The sequence below is a fragment of the Hippoglossus stenolepis genome, chromosome 23 (genome assembly GCF_022539355.2).
Source record: "Hippoglossus stenolepis isolate QCI-W04-F060 chromosome 23, HSTE1.2, whole genome shotgun sequence".
In the NCBI taxonomy this organism is placed as follows: domain Eukaryota; kingdom Metazoa; phylum Chordata; class Actinopteri; order Pleuronectiformes; family Pleuronectidae; genus Hippoglossus; species Hippoglossus stenolepis.
This window is the reverse complement of record NC_061505.1, coordinates 15,167,300-15,188,159: the sequence shown is the minus strand read 5'-3', so window position 1 is coordinate 15,188,159 and position 20,860 is coordinate 15,167,300. Positions and strand designations below refer to the sequence as shown.

The following is a 20,860-nucleotide window of genomic DNA, read 5'->3' as shown; positions in this document are numbered from 1 at the left end:
GAGAGAGAGAGAGAGAGAGAGAGAGAGAGAGAGAGAGAGAGAGAGAGAGAGAGAGAGAGAACATCAATGAGGCAATTCAGACAAATCAAATGTTCTTATTGGAATTTCAATAAAGTATTTATAAAAAAAATAATAAAAGAAAATAAAGAAAAACACCCACATATAATTTCCTTGCAATTTAGAAAGCTCAGTTAACTCCACTGTCTCTTGGAGGAGAGAAATTATCAGCATTGTTTTCTTTTTTTATTGATCAAAATCCGTTTAAAAGTGAGGTCAAAGTAAAATCCCATCTGTAAGACTTTATAAAAGAACCCCACTTAATCATCAGGCTCCACAATGAACAGAACATCAAGTCTTCATCATGGTTCAGGATCAGGCTCCAGGGCTGCATTCAATTGAATCTGAACTAATTGTGTTTTGGTTCTCCTTCAATCCAATGTGATGTTTTTTAAGTGATGGCCCTCATGTCTCAAGTCATCTGATGAGATGTTCCAGATCTTGGCCCCAAGCTAAAGGCATTTAAATCCGGAACAACTGGGTCTATAACTTATGATTCATTATGCTGAGTGTGAACTGTGGTAATTGAGCGACAGAAAAGTACTGGACTCAGTCCACGGACCCCTGAAGCCACCGCTGCTGCCCAAAGAGATGTTCACCTGTTCATTTAAAGTTCATTGAAGCTGCTACAGAGTGCTGGTCAACTGTTTGTTCAAAACTTATCAATATTCAATCAATCACATGTCCAAATCGCATCAAATTAGACACTGGACTTCCTTGCGTGGCTGCGGCTCAGGAGGTTTAGCAGGTCGTCCACAAACCAGAGGGTCAGCTGTTCTATCCCAGTCGCCCCCCATTCTGCATGCCACTGAACCCCAAACTGCCCCTGACAGCTGTGCCGGCAGTGTGTGAGTGATGTGTGTTGGGAAACGTGCTACACATCAATGCACTATGAATGTGTGTATTGTAAAGAGTGGCCTTCAAGACTAGAAAAGCTCTAAATAAATACAGACCATTTACCAATACACATGCAAAGCGTGAGGTCTGGAATGGAATGGTTCTTGAGCAACATAAAGACAGAATTATCAGACCGATTATTAAGGTCACTAAAACACTCTGTAAAAACATATCTGTAAAAAGTCCTGCTCCTGCTCCCTTAGGCATTTCAAGACATGAATGTAGATCCATCCAAATGTGCTACATATTTATTATGACTAATTGACCAGGAGCAGGACTTTTACAAATTCAAATGAGAACAGATAAGACTTTAAACTTTATCATTAAGTGCAAAAATCAAGAAAGAATATTCTGTAGAAGTGTGCTTTATGTTTTGTTTTGTTTTTTATTGCTTTTTACAAACTCTGTGCTGACTTTCCATTTCAGGTCTGTACTCTAATTTTAGAGGTCCCACAGGAAGAGTTTGAAGTGGAGTTTTGGAACATCCGTTTGTTCATGGTTGTGAAATGCTGTGTTTATGGAACAGATCCTCAGTCAGAAGGAACAGACTAGTGGATAATTCCCTGTCATGAATTAAGCCAGAGTACAGTTAGTCAAACCCAAAGATTCAGAACAATGCAGCGTTTGCTTTTTTGTTGCTCCAGAGGCTGCGAACAATGGCACTGGGTCACATATTAAAAAGTAGCCAATAGGACTCATGGGAACCGCAGTCTCAAGAATGTGGTTATCTTGGTTATGGGACAGCAGAGCAGCATGATGAAAGCTGCCCTCTGGGCTTCAGCACAGAGACATGTAGATGAACACACTACATGCCAAAGAAAAACAAGGATTCTGTGGGAGTTTGGATGGAAGACACCTTCTTACACAGTTTATGTTATGAGTGGAGCGTGGGTGAGCCAGTGTGTCAGTACTGTGAACTTTCCAAGATAACAGCAACCACATGCACAGAGCCACAGTTTGAGCGGCAGTGAGGGGAAATCGCACTGGGAATGGCAGAGTATTGACTTTTCCCAGCTCTTTAAATATCCAGTGAAGTGACCTTGTAAAACAAAGAAGGAAACGGGAAAAAAAAAAAAAAGTGATAAAACCTTGCCTGTCTTTGTCACTCTGAGTGACTAAATACACCGTTTCCAACCAGGGAAAAAAAAAACTGGATTAAAATGGAAGACTGTCACAGACGCAGGCTGAGTAGAACTGAGAGTGATATGTAAATATACTGAAACGCCTCGGAATCAGTCCTCTGGTAGACGCCGTTCAGACCCGGTATTCATCCTGAGTGATTGAATCTCAAGTGGTCAGCCCTAAGTACAGGTCTAAACACACCCATATGTGTCCTCAGCGTGTCCTGAGATCCGATCACAAAAAACCACATTCGGAGTTGGTCTTGGACGCATGTGTCCACATTCTTTTTTGTGAAAGCAAATGCGTCCTGGGCCACAGAAAGGACCGCCTGCTCAGCTGACATCTTTGCCTCGCTAGAGTGTAAACATATTTTCACGCTTCTCAGTGTCCATTCGTTTATAGCCACTGCCACAATATCCACACTGATCAACACATAATGAATGACACATTTACTTAAATTAGTAAACATGCACACAAACATTGTCATCGGACACATCTGTTACCTCAGACTAGGTTCAGACATAATTTGGTCTTCACGAAAACAAATGACGGTCGTGTTTATTTGCACATACAGTAAATCTTGGAAGTGTAATCCGATCAGGAGTAAATGTGACTGGATCTCTCAGGATGGATGTTAATACCGTGTCTGAACAGGGACGTAGAGGTCCTAGCATCTGACGCCAAAAGGGAAAAGAGTTTCCAAAAGAACCTCTGTGCTTCTTGTCCTCCCTCCTCCTCAAAGCAGATTAACAAGTAGTGATAGTTTTCAATCACCATTCCACCATCTGCTGACTCGAGAAACTCCCACATCTTCACCCCTTTCAGTCTGGAAGAAGCAGCCTCCTCCTCCACAATAATCCTGCTTTGCTCTGCCAATAATATTGTTTTTATGTTTTAGAGTTACTGCACCCAGTCCAATGATCTGGCTTGTCCTTCCAACTAGTAGAAACAACACCCTGTGTGGCGGTGATGTATTGTGGCCCCACGTTACCAAGCTACATCACAGCTGGGTGTGGCTACAATTTCTACACACTAGAGCTGTGACCCAATTCAGGGGTTGCATCCCTGAATTTGAAGACCGATTGCATAACAGTGGCACAACTAGGCTGTCCTGTTTCGAAGTCTCCTTCAAATGCAGCTGACATTCATTCCATTCCTTAGCACCAAAGGATCCGACATGTGACCAAATGAATGAGCTAGTTATGCTGCCAACAACAACAACAGGAAAGTAAACAGAAAGAGAAAGCTGCAACTTTAATAACAACAGCGTTTCTACATACAATATGTACAGGGCACTCACAGTACCGTCGATGGCGAAGTCGGTCAGTCAGTACCAGGGAAACTCCACAAGGAATAAACAATCCACCTGATTCTGACACCTGATTTCCTCCTGAAATAAATAAAATAAACTAAAGAGACAAGGCGTCTGCTCCCGAGCAGCGACAACTCGAGGACTTCACAACTCACTTTTGCAAAGATAAAACAGACGATTCCCTACAACCGCCACACTTATTGCTCTGGAGCTACTAGTCACTTCTGTGTGTTGGTTCAGGTAACGCTGGGTTGTGATTGGATTGGAGTGGGATTGGACACGCATTCGCATACACACAGGCTTCACCTGCTGCTGTAGAACCATGTGGGATTGGGCAGGGAGAAGTGTCATGGTTCTGTCTTAAGTATCGCGGCGGTTTTATTTACCTGCACGTTGTTGAGTCCTGGGTTTGAGACGGTGACGTTTTCTCATTCTGATCCTGAAAAATCAATGATACCATCAATAAGTTCCCTGTTCTGAGATAACACAGCAGATATGACACAATTGCTGGTCATTTTGTGAAAGACAGGTACCAGAGGAGGTATGCGTGGATCCAGCCTGATCTCCTCCTCCTCCTCTTCCTCCGTTACACTGCTGTCAATGAAGTCCACCTGCTCAGCCTCGCCATTCACTGCAAAGAGACGCAGGAGAGTTTGTCTTTTCTCCAATTGTGCAGACAGATACTACAGATTGAGAAAATACAATATCCTCCAAACTCTGATTTCAAGTCCCTTACCTTTGTTCGCTTCCTGAGGAGATCCGTCCTCCTCTTCCTCCTCCTCCTCCTCCTCCAGGTTCCTCTGGTCTCTGCTGACCTCAGCCAAGCGGAGGGAACGCTCTGAGAAGTCGTCTGCTGACTAGAAACACACAGAAACACACAGTCAGTCACAGAATCATGGATCTTTAGGTGAATGGTGATGATGATGATGATACTTTTATTGTCTAATTGTTTTTGCATCATATGGCAGCTCCATTTACAACATCACAGCTGACAAAAATGAAGACAGGAAGCAAAAATACATATGTTTAAAATAACATTAAAATCACAAGGACAATTCGACATACATTTAACAGTATGAAACCAAGAGGATGACGTTAAGGGCCTTTAACGTACATTTGATCTGGGCTTAAATCACATTATTAAATCCTGGAACCCTGTATCTCCAGTCCGAAGGTAACAATCTCGATTCACTGTTCAGGACATGATTGGGATCAGAAACATTGAGGTCGGCCAATCTTATTATTTTACTATGGTAGTCTGATCCATAGATTTCTTCTCAAAGGAAAAGACAGATGGTTCATCCAATCACCAGCCAAGTATCTTTTGCAAGCGGCCGCCCTCTTCCAAACACTTTCTGCCGAAGCCTTCCCAAACGGTTCCGTGTAACAAACCACCTGGTGTGTCAAGTCAGCACCTTACAGTGCGAACAATCATTCCAATGCTGTCCTCTGATATTGTGAAACACAGCATTTGTGTCTCATTTCTGCACTTTCAACCAACAGCAGAATGGAATTGGGGCAATAAAGGGCTTTGCTCTTTTCATATTGCCATAATTGGATGAAATAATGATATCAATCATATACTATATTTTAGTAAGAGTAAAATTACATCACATTGACTGTGCTGGGTAAATGAGTTCAAAATCCCAGTGAACCTTTACTCATTTTGAGTTACATGTTGAACTAAAATGGAGAGTGCAAACCTCCGCCAAGGCCCATGAAACGACGTTTACATTCAGTAGATTTTTATTTGGATCTGGACCAAGCTGCAAACACTCATAAATATCAGTCCTTTAACATGTCTGATGTTTTTCATCAGGATCCATGAATTATTCTTTGAGAAATCAACAATTATGTTGAAAACTCTCTATCTGGCCATGTTAAAGAAAATAAAAAAAATAGTCCTGGATCTGCTCCCAGCAGTTCTTGTGTAATTCTGCTAACAAACAAACAAACAGACGCAGACAAAAACATAGGTATCTTTGTTTGTTATCATGTGTTAGGTCACTGGACATGTGTGCGTGTGCGTGTGCGTGTATGTGCGCGTGTGCGTGTGTGTGTATCCTTCACCTCATTCCCAGACCATCTCTTGCTGCCGCTGTCCACACTGTTGAAGCCAGAGTCCAGTCCACCAAACTGACCTGTGAACAGCTCATGGTCTGACAGGCTGCAGGGAAACGCACATTAGGATAACGTCACTACACACACAAGGAAATACACAGCAGCAGCCCTTACACCGGGTTGGGTGGGGGTCACTAATCTAAAACGGCAATGACTCATGTTTTTCTGCCTCAGATCAAATGCTCTGTCAAATACTCTTATCTCTGTCCTTGGTGTTGTGCATTTCATGAAAACAGCTCACCAGGCTGCTCCATTCAAGCCGAGGCTGATAAACTCTGCTTCCTCTTAGTTAACACTGCCATCGTTTATCAACCATTCTGCATTTACTTCACCTTTCTCCTCTGACCTCACATTCTTCCTGCTTTGGCACAAGAGTGTATTCTCACGTGCAGATTGTGCTGGATTAGTCCATGATCCTATAACATGTAACTGTAGTAGCTTCCAGTATCAGAAGAATAAGAATTTCCGCCTTATTTAGTCTCCTTATTGTTATTGTATTACGTTAAAGATGTCAATTTGTGATATGTGACGTTGGGACCAGTAAGAATCTCCCTCCTGCTCCTCACCAGCTGTTGAATCCAGTGGGTCTCAGGTGTCTCTCCAGCTCCTCCTGGCTCCTCTTGCACGCCTCCATGTTGAGGTACTTGAAGATGTGGTATTTGCCCTTGGAGCAGATCTGCGCAGGCGGCATTTGCAGCGGGTTGTTGTCCAGCATAATGCTCTGGAGATGTCGCAGGTGGCGGTAGCACAAGGGCACGTGGGAAATGCGGTTGCAGGACACGTCGAGCCGGACAAGAGGGAGCTCGGATATTTCTGCATGGGTCAAAGTAAAAAGTCAACTTATTCATCGTATTGTTACATTCTTCATTGAAATCTGTGTTGCTTTTGATGAATCAAACTTATTGCTTATGCTTATGTTGGGGCCTGTACTGTACAACTGTTTACTAAGGGCCAGATTACACAACTGACTCTTTCTGGTCGTGTTTGATTGTGAAAAACTTGCAGGAAATGTTGTTGCCTCACAGCAACAGTTAAAAAGAAAAGTGGACGCAACTGGAAACAGTTGATGAATGAAATTGTTTTACAAAGAATGTATGCAAGTATGAAATGATGAAATGATTGTGGTGTTGAAATGATAGGGTAAATGCTGTGACATGTGCATTATTGTGAATTTACCACTTGAGCTGTTGCAGCAGAGATATTTCCATCCTCCTTAAACATTATTTTAAATAAGACGCTAATAGATACAGATTATTTATCTGTGATCTAAATGCTAATTTTTACATGAAATCTTATGATATAGTTATTAACATAACTTCGCATTAGGATAATGATCAAGTGTCAGGTCAGGTCAGTTGGCCTGGTTACGGGATTTATAAGGATTTTCTAAAAGAAAAGTCTCTGTAGGTGGACATTTCAAATAAAGCGAAACCAACATTTACTACACAACTGTGACATAACCCGTTTAAGGACATCTGACAGTTGAATAAACCTGCTGGCTAACATTGGCACATGTACAGACATGTTGGTTCATCGACACTGTCCTTACAAACACAGAAATGAAATGGAAGAAGTTTAAATATAGAAAAGCTGGTGAATCTGACTCCAGTGGGAGTGGATTTGATTTCCATTTCCTCCTAACCGTTAAGGAAATGAGCCACTAATGGTTTAAGATCCATTAGAGTTGCGTTAAGTCAGAAAACAGTTCAATACTTGTGCATGTAAACAATCGATAGCTCAAAATAATGATGCATTTAGAAACCACTGCAGTGGCCACACAGGGCAGTGCTTTGACTGGGCTGTTTAGAGGTCAGGGATATCTGCACCATCATCAATGAAATTAGAAAAATTGAGCAGAATCACTTCATGTGCACAAAAACATAACTCAGATTTCTAGTGTTCGCTGGGTTCATCCACGAGCCGAGCTGATCACTGGCTTTGCTTTGCACGACATACCTTCAGGCAGTGTGGTGAGCTGGTTCCTCCTCAGGTTTAAGTCCCTCAGACACTCCAGCTGACCGAGCTCTGCAGGCAAACACTGCAGCTCATTGCAGCTTGCATCCTGACATAGAAAGACACAGCGAGAACACAGTGAACCAAGAGCACCGACCTGTTTTAATACAGCAGAGATCAATCTAGAGACACCATGGTTTAAACTCAGACTTTAAAACAGAAACTAGACTTTTAACTATGACACTTAAGGATATAAAAATACTGGAGTGAAAGCATGACACCCGTGGAATGTGACTCTTTAACCTCAATCACCATAGAAATCGACTGTTGCTGAGAGACGCCAAGTTAGAGAACTGAAACATTCTGTAGATGAGAGACAGCAGTGTGCGTGCATGCGTGTGTATGTATGTGCGTGTAAAGTGTGAGTATCGTACCAGCTGTCGGAGGTGTGTGAGGGAGTGTATGGAGGCGGGCAGCGAAGACAGCTTGTTGTTGCTGACGATGAGCACTCGCAGGAGAGGAAGCTGAAACACCGACGGGGGTAAACTGGACAGGAGATTACGACTGTGGAGACAAAGAAGCACACACACACACACACACAAACCAACACACACAGAGTGAGCTCATTCCAGAGGGATATCCACTTGAGTATTGTGCAAGACTTTTCAAAAGGTGTATTCCCGGACACACTCTCGTTTAAAGACTTGTACAAAACAAATGTCTCATATATCACAGCTTAACTTATTAGCTAACTGGTTGGCATAGATTCATAGATAAGATTATTTTTTAACTGTATATTTGACTCCAGCCAACATTTGGAGCTTGTATTACAAACCACCTGTAGGGTCTTTCTGGTCTCCTAGCAACAGTGAAATTATAGAGTCGATCAGAGGGGGTGTCGGTGTTGTTGTGTTATTGTAGAAAGGTCTGGGCAGGATTTATGAGGTTTTTTATCAATTCCAAGCATTAAAAAACAAACACTTCAAGTTCAAATGCAGTTTTCCCACGACAGCTTTGTTTCAGAGATACAGTTTGTTCAAGTTCAACTTTACAATTTGGGTTTTGTTAATTTCAGTTTTCACAAGCCTGTATGGATGTCAAAGTATTGATACAGAGGTATTTTTGTATACCATGTGTACAAAACGATACAATCTCCCTTCATTTCACTTTTGATAGTACTGAAAAGGACCGAAGCAGATCTACAATCACATTTTCAACCAAATGTGGCATTAAAGAAAAATCCTCTTCCACAAGAGGTGAACCAATCACGTGACTGGAGGCTGAAGTACAAGCAGCCGGTGAGTGACCCGTCACTGTAGTAAAGTAAACTAAAGTTTCAGTGAATCAGAATATTTGATCAGAGTTTATCTAAACTGCAAATAATCTTTCTTGGTTTGTCAGCTACCCTCATGTTACTCACTGTTCTGTTATGTCCTGCTAAAGTAAAGTAAACAGAAGCATTGCAAGTATATTTAAGAATACCTGTGTGCAGCAAGATGACAGACACCACTGGTTTACCTGGACTACTAGTAGCCAGGGTTACAGTAACCAGACTGGATTCTATATCTATCTAGAATCCAGATGACTAAGTCCACCACTGTACAAGGAGTAGATCAGCAACTCCAAGTTGAATGTGCATGGTGCAGGATTACCTGAGGTTGAGGTAGGTGAGAGCCTGGAGGTTGCCCAGGCTGGAGGACAATGAACGCATCCCATTGTGGTAAAGGCTCAGTGTCTCCAGAGAGATGAACTGACAGAGCTCCTCCGGCAACTCACAGAGACGGTTCTTAGACAGGTCTGGAAAAAAAAAATAGACAAATACAAACGCGTGAAAAAATGACCAAACATTACTTCCAGATACTTCAGTATTCATCCAAACAACACAAAAAGAAATTGGCATACACAACTATTAAGTTCATGTTTCCTGTCAGTCAAAATAATGTGACCCAGAATAAGAGCTTTACCAAATATCTAACACTAAATAAATCCTTTTAGACCTTCAGATCGATAAAAAAGGGGGTTAATGGAAGTAAAAAGAAATAACTTTTGACAACTGTTAATGATAAAGATTTAAGTAAAGAATTAAATTAAAGGAGCACTCCAGTGATTCAGTATTGCATTTCAATAAAGTTGTGTGATTCTAAAAAGACAAATTACTTTTAGTGTGTGTCGAGCAGAATCCTACAATTCCCATGATGCTACTGGATAGCATTTGTCACAAGTCCTCTCGTTTGTAACACAATCATTCTGTTCAACAATCAAGGTCAGCACTCGCCCAATTTTGACCAAACTGGGTGAGTGTGTCCAGAAATAGCTGCTATAGGCTGCTTCCCACTTTCTATTTCCAGAGTTTGGGTAAAGTAGGCCATTCTCATCCACCTTCAAGGACAAAGGAATACCAGTCATTTCTGATTAGAATCAGAAATACAAATTAACATTCCCAGTCCTGATGGACTACTGCACAACTTCAACTCTTTACCCTACATTTAGTCCCTCCATGGGTGAACTATTCCATTTTAACATACTAGTGCAGTGCCCATTCTTAACGTGCCTGTTTCCTTGGCCTGTGGTAAATTCCTTCAGTGTTTTTGACCCACGGTTTGACCCAGTTGCCGACCACTGCAGTTGTCGATCTTCAACTATTTTCATGCGTTCCTTAGACAGACAAACGTTTGTGGAATTAGTAGATAATAGATCATAATCTTACTCTTGATTTTTTTCAGATTTTCCTGGTTAAATATACTGACCCCCTACACCTCAGATTATTTTTATTCATAAAAACAGTAGAAATTAAGTAACAGTTTCAATTTAAGTAGAAATTGACCCGTAGAAACCTTTTATTTGTTAAATGCTTGATCATGATAGCTCTAAATGAAAAATAGTGGTCAGCTGGAGTCATTGTTCTCTCTATATATATATAATTTTTACCTGTATAATCTACAGGCCTTCCAAAATCTGCCTTTCCCAAACCTCTTGTTAATGGCTGTTGTGTTGCTGGCCATGCTCAGTACTGACCTCCTCACCATGACCTCTTCTCTACACAGATATTTGAACTCTGCAGCAGAATGACAGTGTAAAAAAAATCGGAGTATGCAGCAGACAAAATAAAAAGCATCAATAGAGAGTGTGGTAATTGCAAAAAGCACCATTAGCACTGAGCTTTGGCTGGCAGCAGGATGAGACAAAAGTCTGTCAATGGCAGACAGCCCAATGGCTGTTTATTGATTTGTGTAGGAAGCAGCAGGAAGAGGAGGAGGCAGTTCCTCTCTTTGTCAGGGCTTCTGTGGGGACTTTTATTTTGGTAAACCTAAACTAGATGTAGAAGAACAGTAGTGTGGAAATCATCTAGAACATTGGTCCACTGAATATCATTTACTGATAGGTAAACACTGTGGGGCTGTATAGTAGGTGTTGTTCAGTCTTTTCTTTTCATCGGTCTCAGATTCAAAAAGCTTAATTTTCTTTAACAAAAATATATTAACCTTGAAGCTGAAACTCATCCAAAAATATGTCAATAATTATAAACCTAATCAGCAACTATTTGGATAATTGATTCATCATATACTTATTTTTATAGCAACAATGACTGATGTTTATTGGGTCCAACATCTCATTTGTGTGAATTTGCTGCTTTTCTTGGTCTTACAACATAGAGAAGTGACACATTTTTAGATTTTAGACTGTTTGTTACATAGAAACACAATAACGTTTAAGTCTGTTTTGGGTATTTTTTAAATATTGTTTGACATTTTTTTTTACGATTATTTGATTAATTAAAAAAAATTACATTTATAAACTACTAAGCAATTATACAACCATAATATAAAAAATAAAGCAGCTAAATATTTTACTTCTACATTCATCGAAGAGGGAACGAACAAAACCACAGCAAGTATTTTGTTAACGGGACCATGAGAGTGGAGTGTACAGTAGCACCAAGGCCTCATCTCTCCTTCTCCACTGTCCCATAGCTGGAGGGGAGCTGTCTGAACAATAGGTGGGGGTGGAAATAGTGCTCTCTCTGTGTGTGTGTGTGTGTGTGTGTGTGTGTGTGTGTGTGTGTGTGTGTGTGTGTGTGTGTGTGTGTGTGTGTGTGTCTGTGTGTGTGTGTGTGTGTGTGTGTGTGTGTGTGTGTGTCTGCTCTGGGGGATGGACTGATTGTCTGGTCTCCATATCTGCTGTTGCAAAAGAACGTGGGAGCTCCAGTTTTGGATTTGAAAGTTACCTCTGCCGCAAAAATAAAAGTATTGCCTGTGCAACGCATGTTCACACATGTGTAATTCCATACTTGTGAGCACCATGTAATGACAAAATTCACTTGTATCTCGAGAGTAAGTCCTGATCTTATCTTGAACATAAACCCAAAGCATTGCTACAGAAGCAGTCCATATTTGGTCCTCCTATACAAAAAAAAATACATTAACAGTCTCAGCCTGCTCCCTCTTCCCCACAGGAGGCCTTTCTGCTTAAACGTCCTGATAGCTGCTGTAACAAAGCCAGAATGACTCAACATGAGCATCATGTGAAAAGCATGTGCTGTGGAACGGGAGAGGCCAAGCAGTGTAATGTCCAGGCCCTCACTGATCTGCCAAGGTTCACACAGCAGGACTCAGACTATTTCATGGTCCAGAGCCAACTCTGTGAGGAGGAGGAGGAGGAGGAGGAGGAGGAGGAGGAGGTGGGGTCAGCATGACTAGAAGTAAAACCTTCCGTTTAAAAGAGCTGACACACACATGCCCTGTTCCGACTTTGTATTTTGTTTCAAGATTGTCTGACTCCAACTGAGATGCCTGTGATACGAGTGACCATTTGTGATTGGATGTGGCTTCACACCTCGGTGCAAACCAGGTCTGATTTGATTTTGTGATAAAGGGAAATTCACTGTGGTTGGCACAATTGTCATCAACAGCAGAGACATTTGACAATTATACAGGCTAATAGGGCAGCAACCATTTTAATAAACGATTAATCTGTCGATTATGTTTTTGGTACAGACAAAAGCTTCTTTGTATTGTTTCCAGCAGTTTATTGGAAAAACAACTTAGATTTTTGTACATATAACAGACATAGCGGTCTTTGTCTCCGCCATTAGCCACAGTGTGTGTGTGTGCCCTGCATTATAACAGACCAGTCTGTTCGATGGACATTTAAAACTGATTCAAATGAGTAAAATAAGAACACAGAGCATTTTGACTGAAGTGTTTAAATGCACAAACAAAAAGATTTTAAAGGCAAACACCAATCAAAACTGTACCTGGTAAATAGTAGTAATCTGAACTCTGGAGCTTTTCAATTAGTTACTGTGATAAGGGCCACGGCATGAAGTTGAAAGCTGGAAATATTCTGGAAGTGGGTCCTTGAGAGTGTATAGACTTGTTCTTATGTGTTTTGTACTGCTTCTACGGATCCTAATGAACAACTATCTGCCACATTCATTCATTCATTAAAGATTAAAAGATCATACTCATTCATTAATAAATTCCTTGTCAGAAACTAAAGTGGCTCTCTTTGCCTCTTTTTAAACATGAAGCTGCTTTTTAATTAAATCAACTCAACTCTAGCATTAACTTCAAATCGCGCGCACACACACACACACACACACACACACACACACACACACACACACACACACACACACACACACACACACACACACACACACACACACACACACACACACACACACACACACACACACACACACACACACACACACACACACCATGCACACACACACACACACACACACACACACACACACACACACACACACACACACACACACACACACACACACACACACACACACACACACACACACACACACACACACACACACACACACACACACACACACACACACGTGGAGCTGGCCCTATCATCATAACAACAACCAATCTAAGTTTCCCACTTGGTACGCACAAATAGCCCACTTTTGTGCTAACGTGCCATACTGGTAAATGCGATGCTAGTGGGGCACATCAATTTTTTTTTATCAACAACCAGAAGAACAAACACCAGTTCAGCAGCTGCCTCCTCTCTCCAGGTTATTTAGCTGTTGCTTAAACTAGCCACATTAGGATTCATGCTGACCTGGGCTGGCCCCTGTTAAGCTACCGTGGTGACCAGGCAGATTTCGTAACAGGTTTAACAACAGGGTCAACTATCATTAGCCTAGAAAGATTCAGCGGCAGTAGATGCACGAAAGAACTACATGTGCATGTAGTTCAAGAGGGTTTGTGGGATGTTTTTTTTTTTTTTGAAAGTTCTAGGGAGCTCATCTGTCATCGTCCTGCACCATATTTTATATTTGTTGCTTTCTTCTTTGCTGCCAGATCAGACCATCAGAGATACAGTGTTGACTCTGCCAAGCAAGACGAGTTTCAGTGGTCGCTGGCAGGATCAACAAGCGGACTCCCTCCGACAGCTAATGGAAAACGCCTGCTATGAAATCACTGAGTGTGGTGTGGCAATAGGCTTTCAAAGTTCAAACCCTGCACAGCAGTACAGCATCAGTCTTCTGCACACTGCTGATGTGCATATGTAGGATGAACCTGCATCCAGACTGCAACTGATTGAATTATGTGGCAGTGTATTCAAATCAATGGTGAAATCAAAGTGCAAATGCAGAGGAGGTCACGGTCAAGGTAATGAGCATTAATGGTAAAGTAAATTCGACGTAATTGAGTGTTATGGACGATACAGATAATATAACCACAACTACCAAGCTTGCATATCAACAGATCCATCTCTGTGACAACTTTGCAGACCCCATCGGCTGATGATGACCTTTTGATTTGGATTAATGTTTCAGAAAAACCTTAAGAAAGTCTTCATGACAGGATGGTTTTGTCAAAATGAAAAGTCAGAAAGACTTTTCAAACCTTCCCCGTGGTTTTCTAAAAAAAAGGGCAGAGGTATGTGGATCAGTGAGGCAACTCCATAAAGCCTAAAACAGTGTCGGGGGATTTCAAAGGATCAGTCAGAGAAGAACACTGCGTCTAATTAGAGGCCAGGCTGGGATGGAGCAGGATCTACATCAGACAATTACATCACTGCTGACCCATTGACCTCTAGAACTTACACACTGGTAAGGGGGGGTGGCTATTGTAAACCCTGTTAACACAAGGAAAGCCCAAGCATCGTAACAGGCAAACACACCATACAAAATGAAACACATGCAACAAGGGTACATATTTCAGATTGTATTTCATGGCATGAGGCCTCTCAGAGGCTCTGTTCAACACGCCCGACATAAACTGCCAAGTCTTTAATCTGCAGTTCAAAATCTCACTTCATTTTACAACCCCAAATACAACACAGTCTGAGGTCTTCAAAAGGTTTTGCAGATCCTTTGTACACCTTTCTTTCAGTCAGACATCATGCCGACTGGTGGTTCTGCATTTCCAAAAAAGTTTCCAATGATCACACAGAGATCCTTTTCATCTTTGCACGTGGACCTGGCACAATTGTTGCTGCGTGCTGTCAAAGTCAATTACCACACTAATCTGTTCGCAAATCTCATTACCTTTCAATAAGACTGCTCCAGTAAAGAGAACGTAAGAGGCCTCAACTTATGCCATGCTGTGTGTTACTGGCATTCACAAAACCATAGAATTCATGTTGCTTTTGTGTAAGCAAGTTGTGGTTTTCCACTGGGTGTGATTCGGTGCATCACTATGTGCAAAACACAGTTACATGGGAGCCACACACTGCTTTTGGTGCTAGTCAAGACATGCAAATAACCAAGCTCTGCGCACACACACACACACACACACACACACACACACACACACACACACACACACGAGAGAGAGAGAGAGTCCCTTATCCCCTCCCTACACACATGGAGGGGCGGAGAGACAGGTTGACAGGTTGACGCTTTAAAACATGTCTTTTAAATCCTTCTAAAGAGAATCTAGTAATAGTGGAGAGCTGCTGAGAGAAGAGGACAATCTTGGACTATGTCCTCACAAATAAATTTGAGTTTTTAAACATATCACTTTTGCCATGTTTGCAACCGGCGCCACACTACTCCAGGGTTTTCCAGTCCCTAAAACAGACACACAATGCTGCTGGCACTGTTTTAGTTTGAAAAGACAGAAACCGACTTCTGGAAACAACGACACAGACCCCAATGTTAGTTCCCTGCTTCTTATCAATCGTGACTCCCCCACAAGTGGTAAATGCATCGCTATCACTTACTGTCCATAGCAGTAAATCATTTTCCTCCCTTAACACTGGTCAGCAAAGAAGAGGACTACTACATAGGCAGAAAAAGATGAGTCACGGTGGAGGGAAAGAAAAAGACAGCCTCTTTTAAATACCTCAAACCCCACTGACCTGCTTCAAGCAGATTAGCTACAACTAGAAAACTACTCTCCACAATGATTTTACTGGTGCGTAATATAAATATTAACGTTTTCTGATCTGTGTTCACCCCATCTCAGTGTGTAACTGTAAAATTCAAGAACTGGAGGGAAAGAGGGAACCTGGGCCTCCCTGTACGGAGTGCATCTGTGTGTTGGCAAACTGAAACTCTACTCATGTTCTGAAGTAGTAGTAGGGAGGTGAGGGTGGAGAGGGTGAGTAACAGGCAGATAATAGAAGAGGGAGGACATGGACAAAAGAGCCCGGGAACAGCCAGAAGGAGGGTCGGAAAACAAAGAGGCTGAACACGAGGATGCCAAGACAACAAAACCCCCCTAAAGGAGTGACTCAACAGAAAGGGCAGCTCTTCACTGGCTTTAATCCACACAGCTGAAGGGGCTGCTGGGAAATGGCCTGTCTCTGCGAGGCCAGAAATGACTGACTCACAGGGTGAGGACTGGGACTGCCAATTCAAAAGCTTTCTGACACTTTCTGTAACAACATGCAGCATTTCAAATGTATCTGACTTCTTTAACATTACAATGCTCAAATACCTACGGCATCCCCCACTAGTATAAAGGCTGCCTCTAAACACAAATGGAATCAGCAGGCTTCTACTTTGTCTAAATAAAGTTGGCTGAGAAGAACCTGTAACCATAGACAACCATGCAATGATTTATATTATGGTGGAAATTAAAGGCTGGATTTATGAGCACTAAAGGACTTTGAACTCAAATGTTGCTGGTTCTTGTAAGAACAGTGGCTAATGGCTGCTAATGTTATGTAACTTTAGATAGATACTATTATGCAACTGACATTATTTAAATCAGTTTACCGACTTCACAACTCTTCTCTACTTGTGCAACTTCACAAACATTTTCAACAAGCTGAAAACCACACATCTTCCATTTTTATGACCTCTGCTGACATGCCTACAGCGAATGGATACATCCACATGACAGTGGTCCCTTCTGTGTCCATCAGGTCATGTCTGTCCAGCATACACTCTGATTTTCTCTCTGTTTTGGTCTCCACCATCTCCTAAGAAAATATAGCAGTGCAGCTTTAATGGGTTGGCTATTTGATCTTACTTATAAAATTGAACATGTTATTCATTATTGTTTTCCTCAATACAAAAACAATTAAATCCTGTTTGCTTTGTTTCAAAGCAGCTACACCTGAGCCTGGTTTATTTAAAATGCTAGAAAAGCATCCGCGCCCGTCATTTGATCTGATGCTGCTTGGGTTTATTTTACAACGTTGCCAGTGACAACAGCGTGTCTGCTGTGAGGCAGGATGTGGCAGTGTTGATTCCTGTTACCGTGTTAGTTACAGCAAGCTGAGGAGCAGCACTGTTGAACACCACAGCTCTGTCAGAAAGTGTGTGTGGGTGAAACGGTTACATAACTACGCCGGAGTGTGAAATTAAAGTCAACTACATGGTGTTCTGTAACTGAGTAAGCAGTGGAAATATGCTGTGACTGGTGATGGATACAGTCAGTGAGTTAATATTCAAGTAGAGATATCTACATGTTCTCTCAATCCAGGTTACTATGTAAACATTATAAAGCGGTTAGCGTCTCCAGGGAGGTACCTGGTTATATTATTAAGATTTTAAACTAGTAAAAAAACATAGGGTTGCAACAGTTTAAGAACCATCTAAGAAAATATTATTATTTCACAATACTCTGTCACAAGTAAAATTCCTGATTGATTGTTTGGTTTGTAAAAACACACGTCTTTCTAAACAATGATCAAAATGTCAGCCCCATGATCCCACAAAGTTGGTGTATTTTTATGGGGTCAGATCGGAGTAAGTGTGTAAATCAGAGTTTATTGACCAGAGAGACAATGCCGATGAGGCAATGATCTGTGGAGTGGAAAATAACTTTTTTTTAAATTTTAATTGAAACGTTCCCATGTATTTTCATCAGGGATTATAGGGATGGTGTTTTCCAAGATGGCCGAACATGTATAAAGTCCTCCTTCAGCAGCCAGGACCTTGGACAGGATTGATGCTGTGTCCCATTCTCACGCTGCATATTAAATCTCAGCAGGTGTTGAATATTAACTGTGCTCACGCTGGAAAATGAATACAGTCTATAATTAGTGTGTAAAATGGATTGGGGAGGCACTGTGAGCGAACACCAGAAACAGACATCACCTGCCATCTGTGAACATCGGACAAAAGCCAATCACGACCGACGTTTTACACTTAGGTGTCGTGATTGATGATTTAGCAAGTCTGATTTCTGGAAAAGGTCAAAAGCTTTGTATAGATAATGGATGTTGATAACACAAATGTGGCATTGTGAGTATAAGATATTTATAGGTCAACAACTGCTTGATGCATGTGAATGAAACTGTTTTGTTGGTGTCAGACTTTTGACGACTCTGTGATAAAAGCAAAGAGATTTAAGATGCAGATACTTTATAATAATAAGCTATCTAAAACCATTAAATGCTTTGGGCTAACTATGGTTCGGCAGCCATTATGATTTATATGTCAATACCTTTGTGTGAATTGCCGCAGTGCTCCCCAATTTGAAAAGAGAGCTAGGACTTAGTGTGGGGACAAGTTCAACGTGATTTACTTGTACTCCCCTCAATCTGTCTTCTCTCATACACCAACACCTCTATCCGTCTTCACTCTTGTGTCTTTCCACCGCCTCCTCTTTCCCTCCTACAAAGACGCACGCTTTTCTATGCAAAGCTCAGTGTGTTCATGCAAAAAAGGTAAAACCACGAGCACACTCACAACTCCTGATTGAACATTGAACAGAAACACAGACAACAAAACTTGTATGGACAAAAAACTAAAATCACAAGAATTTAGAGGGCACTGTAATTGGGCTTCAATAAAAAAAGAATGATTCTAAATGCAACTGTAATAACTTTAAGAAATACATAGCTCTTTTTTTAGGAGCTGAAAAATTATAACTTTCAAATTGCACTGGAGGCAGTCTGTACATAAAACGATGAGTGCCACAAACTGAAGAGTGAATAATAGACAGATCACTACTTCTATCGAAATAACTTCTGGGACAGCTTCAGATATTAAAAGGTTACTGTGAAAAATAACCTGTAATGTGTTTTTATGAATATTGTTATGATAAAGGTCAAAAATTATGTTAAAGTGCCGATTTTCACAATGCACAATGGCCAGTAGCTTTAGGCCAGCGACCCCACGCCACCAATGAGCCTGAGCCCCCCCAGAAGCCCAAGGAAAACCCTGACTGAGTTACACATCTGTAAGGTTGGATAAAGGCTTGAAGTTTGAAAGTCAACCAACAAGTCTAAGAGGAAGACTGGAATCCATATGATGTCTCTGGTACCAATTAGTCTTCAACATGTGTCTCTAAATAAAAAGAGACGTCAGCAGACATGTACACCCCCACATCGCGCACATGCTGTAGCTATTAAGCGTTTAATTAAACGGAGTATAGATTAAGGCAGGGGAACATTGTGTGGTGGTGAACACGTTTTATGAATCCCTTGTGTCTTTACAACACTATTTGTTGTTATTGCTTTCATACAAATACTGAACGTCTGTTAAAATGAGAAATATTAACAGTGCGGGATAATGAACATATATTTGACCTTGAATGACCCACGTAAACCACTGTGCTGTCATGGATGAATACCTGGCTATCACAGTTCCTACCAGATCTCCCCACACACCATTGCTCATTACTACACCTTGTAATAATCTTTGGTTCAAGTTGAAATCTTTCAATTCAGTAGAATTGGTCTCTGGACTTCCTATGTTTGGTATATTTATGAAAACCAGAGAAACTTTCACCATTTAATCATGTTCTCCCTGTGACTTTGCAAAGCTGGTTTTATCAAGTAAAATGTGAGTTGTTACAGTGATCCTGCAATAACTATAGGAAGTGAATATGTCGACACACAGACCCGTTGCCACCCCTCCTAGGCCCCATGCCTTCTCCCGACCTCCTCAGCGACTCAGCCATCTGGACACCAAACACTGGAGTTAATGGATCTGCTGGGTTACATAAGGCACGGCCTCTGCTTTCATTATTCACCATCACCAGGCAGTGAACTCCACACCATTAGATTATTTGCACACACTCTTATAGTGTTGCATTGTGTTGCGGGGACAAACATAGAGCCAGGAGGAATGGCACTGAGGCCCTTAAACTAACGGCTGCCTGCTGAGCCTGGAGGAGACAGAGGCTCCTGGTTTCACATTCAGCCTGGTCGTCTGTCTGCCAGCCTCTCTATGGTCTTGTCTTTCTGGATTGTAAATCTTCAGAAAGTTACAAACTAGAGGGGGTTGCTTCTCTGGGTTTCATATTGCAACTGATGCCAGTTTAATAATTTTTGAGATGCATACGAGGTCAACAAAGGACATGAAATACAGAAAGTACTGCAAGATTAACGTAACGCATTGTTGGTCTAGGTTTTTTCATGTGATTCGTTGATAATAGGAAGAATAAAAAAGAATGCCTGTTATCCTCTAAAATGGTGATCTCAACAATATGAGCAAATTGCCAGCACAGTGCTCTTCTCATCTCTGCCAAGGAGTTTATGTTTTTGTCTGCGTTTGTTTGATGGTTAGTGAACAGGATTATGCAAAAAATACTCAAATGTTGTGGAGGGGTAGGGCATGGCTTAAGGAAGAAGCCAGGATTTCTTTTCCACTTTCTTTGAAATTGCGTGATAGGGCCTTTTTCAACATTCTCGATGAATCAGGTACAGGGGAATGCTTTTTATTGGTGTGTGCAATTTGGTGCAGATCCAAATAGAAATCAGGATTTTGTGAATTTAAATGTAGTTTAATGAGGTGACTGTTGGGCCTTGTTGGAGGTATGGGCTCTCTGAGTGGCCTTCTACTTTTAAAGTTTTGTTTCAGCATGATTTAAGTGTGCATTCATATTCATCCGTACTTGATTTTTGGAATTAGTGCCCCTAGACTGGATAGGCTCCAGTGCCACACCAGCCTGTTCAGGATAAGCAGCAGTTAGAAAGAGTGTAACAAAATAGAATGTCATCATTGGACCATGA

The 20,860-nt window shown here is 41.4% G+C and overlaps 1 protein-coding gene across 2 annotated transcripts in view; it reads right to left on the bottom strand.

Moving 5' to 3' along the window:
* The window catches only part of lrch4 (leucine-rich repeats and calponin homology (CH) domain containing 4), a 50,914-nt gene that overhangs the window by 17,962 nt on the left and 12,092 nt on the right, over positions 1-20,860 (bottom strand). For both annotated transcript variants that reach the window (XM_035148221.2, XM_035148223.2), the window contains exons 2-9: positions 9,115-9,259; positions 7,897-8,026; positions 7,466-7,571; positions 6,076-6,322; positions 5,459-5,555; positions 4,125-4,245; positions 3,922-4,019; positions 3,775-3,827 (exon numbers count right to left, since the gene is read on the bottom strand). In XM_035148221.2, coding sequence (XP_035004112.2) covers positions 3,775-3,827; positions 3,922-4,019; positions 4,125-4,245; positions 5,459-5,555; positions 6,076-6,322; positions 7,466-7,571; positions 7,897-8,026; positions 9,115-9,259 — 997 coding nt within the window. The remainder of the gene's footprint in view (positions 1-3,774; positions 3,828-3,921; positions 4,020-4,124; positions 4,246-5,458; positions 5,556-6,075; positions 6,323-7,465; positions 7,572-7,896; positions 8,027-9,114; positions 9,260-20,860) is intronic.